This window comes from Eupeodes corollae, chromosome 1, assembly GCF_945859685.1.
Source record: "Eupeodes corollae chromosome 1, idEupCoro1.1, whole genome shotgun sequence".
In the NCBI taxonomy this organism is placed as follows: Eukaryota; Metazoa; Arthropoda; class Insecta; order Diptera; family Syrphidae; genus Eupeodes; species Eupeodes corollae.
The window spans coordinates 119,454,291-119,459,059 of record NC_079147.1 but is presented as its reverse complement, the minus strand read 5'-3'; the positions used below and the strand labels follow the sequence as shown (position 1 = coordinate 119,459,059).

General features: G+C 31.1%; 1 protein-coding gene across 1 annotated transcript; it reads right to left on the bottom strand.

Moving 5' to 3' along the window:
• Positions 1–2,262: 2,262 nt before the first annotated feature.
• Positions 2,263–4,448, bottom strand: LOC129940189 (uncharacterized). The gene is given in 2 exon segments (XM_056048451.1): positions 2,263–3,685; positions 3,687–4,448. Coding segments are annotated over 2 exon segments (1,350 nt in total). The 5' UTR covers positions 3,943–4,448; the 3' UTR covers positions 2,263–2,591.
• Positions 4,449–4,769: the final 321 nt, after the last annotated feature.

Sequence of the window (4,769 nt, the reverse complement as noted above, 5' to 3'; positions counted from 1 at the left end):
AATCCGAATTTTGGATTGTTTTGATCTGATTTTTTTTTTTGAAAAATGTTTGAATTTTGATATTTGAATAAAGGAACTTGAAGAGAAATTTGAAGTGCTCGTCCTGAAAATATAAAGTCACAGAATTAGTCTTTATAACCGAGTACCTTTAACCTTTCAAAAAATTTAAAAACAAAAAAATTAAAAATCTGACTTGTTTTTCTTTCAATGGTGATTGTTTGAATTTTAGCAAATTAATGAGATTGAGAGAGAAGTAAAGAGAGAGCATCCTGGAGAAGAAAAGTGGTGATAAAGCTAAGTTTATGATAAATAAATGAAAAGGTTTTGATTTGGCACATTTACCCTTACACATTATGATTGATACAACAAAAATTTAATTTCAATTTCGTTTATATTATATATATTTTATATATTTTTTATATTACTTGATTATATTTTTTTGGTGAATATTTTTATTCTTTTTATTTGTTAAGTTCAAAATTCTTTAGGGCAGTGAATTATCCTTGAAAAAATTTATTGTTACTAGTTTTGTTTATGAATTTCTCTTTGACGTTGGATAGTTTTTTTGAATATCTATTATATTATTCTCTCTGAATTAACAAAACAGAATTGAAGTTTTTTTTGGTTGTAATAGTGAGTTTAATTTTGTAAGAACTTTTTTTGCTTTCTTTATTTTTTTATAGTTCGTAGGATATTTAAAGAGTGTCTGAATGAAAAAATTCAGGGTTGGATTAGTTAGATTTAATCGTAGATTCAATCCTTTTTATTTGTTGTCGAATACAGTTCATTGATAGAGGTAAATATGGGTAAATATGAACGAAAACTGACTTTAGGGAAGTATAGAAATTTACATGCTTTGCGTAGTAATACGAATAGAGGTGCGGGAAATCCAGCAGAAAATGTAACGGATCAACAAAACAGCACAACGGAAGGAAATGACAGAGATTCATTGAATGGAGTGCAACAACCGACAGGTAGACATCAAGTAGACCCAAAGAAGGTGCGGAGTCTTTTTTTACTCAAGCGGAACGAAGGATTCAAAATTTAAACCTTGGGGTTTCTCTTGAAAATAAAGACACACAATTAAATGCTGACGACGACGAAGATGAGGATGATGAAGATCAGGTTATAGGAGGGTTTATCGAACAAGTGATAACGGCGGCAATAGGGATAAACCGCGCCAAAGATATGGCGTTATTTAGGGCGGAGGTACAATGAAATATGGTTCACCTAGAAGAATAGGTTGCAAATATCGTGCGTAGGACATTGTCAGCAGTAACTCCAGGAAAGTATAGTGCGGATCGGGGAGAATCTTTAGTACCTAGGAGTACCCAACCGAGAAGAGAATGAACTGACGGTCCTCCTCCAATCAACCAAACCATACCGCATAGTTCAACGAGAGATGATCGTCCACAGTGTGACTCTACAGCCCATCATCATGGCGAGTATCATTATTCAAATGCACATTAATTTTTGAGACAGCTTAACAACATGTCCTTGAGTGATCCTTTAGAAAGTATGTACCAACCTGCTCAGGCACTTCCAACGACAAAACGGATACCATAATAGCCATAAATGGGGGATGAAATTTGATGGGAAAAGAATGACGGTTGACGACTTCCTTTTTAGACTAAATAGGGTGAGGTGTAGTTATAACGTTTGTGTGGAAGAGATAGTACAGAACTTTCATCACTTTGTGGCAGAGCCCGTAGAAAGTTGGTTCTGGGTTTATATAAACGCAAACCCAACTGCAGATTGAAACACAATATCGTAGTTTAGAAACGGACTCCGAGCTTTTTCGAAAACTTTTCGATTGAAGACAACAGTCTTCGGAATCTTTCGATGATTTGTATACTGCGATAAAACAACTGAAGCATAGATTACGAGTACCTAAACAACCTAAAGATATTGTAGAGTTATTAAAACTGAATGTCAAACGACGTATAGGCGCGTATAGGCGAATTGCTAATAACTTTTCATAGTTTAACTGAAATAGTCTACGTTTGTAGGAAAATTAAAAAGTACTTAAACAATTCTCAAGACTCTCAACAAATCGTAGGAACGTTTCCGAAATAGAGACAGACGAAGTTAGTTTGGTTTATCCGTATATAGAAGCCTTCAATTCAGGTAGGGATGTTCGAAGCCTCGTATGTTTCAATTGAAAGGAAAAAGGACACACATAATTCGATTCCCAAGTGCCTCAAAGAAATCTCTTTTGTTATAAGTGTGGATATGAAAACACTGCCGTACCGCAATGCCCGAGTTAAGTTTGTCGCGAACCGGGAGCTTAAAAAAAACCAACTTTCTTCATTGACAGACAAACTTTAATTGAGAATTCAAATCAATAATTAAATACAATGTTACAAATACGAATTGTTTAGCTAGGCAAAAATACATAAGTCTTTATAATTCTTAAAAACAATAATGCATTGACCTTTGAGGGAAATGCTTACTTATTAAAAATACAAATTCATTATAAGTTAAAATATTTAAAAGCAAGAATTGCTTATTTAACGAAAAGTAATATAATGTTAAAGTAAAAATATTTAAAAGCAAGAATTGCTTATTTAGCGAAAAGTAAAATAGTCAGGTCATCGGTTATGGTGTGGGGGCAGCTTGGTTGCACATGTAACTCCTCCCCCCTTGGAATAGAGCGACGGCCACAATGACGTAATTGGGGATGGAGCGAAAGACATCAGTGTTGGTTGTTGATCTTCGTTGCGATGGGGTTTTCTTCTTATGATGATAACGGCTATGATGATGACTATGATGGTGAGTATTGTATATAGTGCTGTAGATGCTGATATGAGGTGCAGGACTTCTGTTTTTGCATAGAATTTTGCAAAGTTGGAGTTAGTGATGAAGTTGTACTCCTTTAGCTTTTCCAGATTAAGGTCTTCTTTGATGACTGTAGCATTTATATGGCTGCTTGGGGGTGGTGGAATGTGGATTTCGTCCCAAAAGGTGTTAGGACTATCTTCATATGTGAGACCATTTATCTCGATGCTGCAGTTCTGGAAATGAATAAGTGCTGTGCCTTCTAGCATAGAAGTTTTTGTACTGCAAGTAGAGTTAATTATCAATTTTGGTGTATTTAATAGCAAAATATAATTTTTCTCTGGTTGTAAAATTTCTGATGTTTTGCCTTTGTCGGTGAAAGGGCAATTAGCTGCTTCGTTCTTCATAAGTTTTCCCATGCATTTGGAGTCATTGATGTCTTCTTCGTGATGTGCATTCGTGCAGTAAAATGTACCTTCTATCTTGGGGCAAGGTGTTGTAAAGTGCTGTATTTTGTTTTTGTTAATATTTATATAAGGTTCAATTGTAATAAATTTTGTTTGATTTATTGGAAGAGGAACTACATGATAAAAAAAATATGTTTCATTAGACAAATTTGGAATTCGTACATTAAATATAATTTTAGAGCCATTGTAATATGCTTGTAAGCCTAGAAATTCATAAATTTGCTCGTTAGATTCGATTTTAACATTTTGTTTGATAAATTTATTTTCAATATAATAGAGTTCTTCTGTATTTAATAGAAATTTAGGAATTATATTTAATTTACTGAGAATAACTGCTTCAGCAATATTTGAAATATGATTTGTTAGTAAATCAATGTTAAAATTTATTTCGTTTAGGTATTGTGTTTCTAGAAAAACGTGATTTTCTCTTTTTTAAAGCATTATAAGTTGTTAAAAGGAATTCTTCAATTTTATTTTGTTGGTTATTAATGTGTGAGGTGATGTTTTTAAATCTCTCTATTGTTTGAGAGTTAATTGCGTTTTGGGATAAAAGTGTATTAGTAATATTGGTAAGGTTTGAATTGAGGTATTGAATTTGTTCGTTTATAGTTTGTGCGTCTTGCGCATCCATGTTCCCGGTTATGAACTTAATAGTTGAACCAAGTCCATTAATAAGACCTCTTTTGTTTCTTTTCATAGGATATAATGTAGCAAATTTATTTGTTAGTTCTTTAAGTTTTAGTTTTGTTACGTGAATTGAGTTAGTATATGTAGCTCTTTTTTCGAAAAGGTTTAATGTGTTAGTAATTTGTTGTATGTTATTTTGATAGTCTTCTAGGTTAACGATATGGATTAAATTATTATAGTTAATAATTGATCTTCAGGGTCCTAGTCGGAGGGTAAGTACGCCGCGATCTTTTGGAAAATTGAAGATTTCTATTAGTTGTGTTACTACCAACGGAATGCTGTAAAAAGATTACATTAAATTATGTTTTAGATTTTTTTTTTGTTAGTTTGTAATTAATATGTTGTTTTATAAAATTTGTTTGTAAGTTTTTAATCTGCCTTGATTGTTACATTGATGTTCCGTGAATGTATTTATGTTTGTATTTATAAGGGTATTTATATAGGGATTTAAAAGGTTTATTTTAAATTTTAGGAAAACATAATATTATAATTATTATTATTTTTTTTGTTTTTTTTTTGTTTTTATATCATATAAAAGCTTTGTATATTATTTGAATGATGTTAACCATATTCCTTGGTTACATATTTTTAATATAAGCTTAGTTATTTTTTTTTTTTTTTTATTTATTTTTTTTTTATATATATGTGTATTTATATATAAGCTTTGTATTATTTGAATGATGTTAACCATATTCCTTGGTTACATATTTTTAATATAAGCTTAGTTATTTTTTTTTTTTTTTTATATTTTTTTTTTGTATATATATGTGTATTTATATATAAGCTTTGTAATATTTGAATGATGTTAACCATATTCCTTGGTTACATATTCTTAAT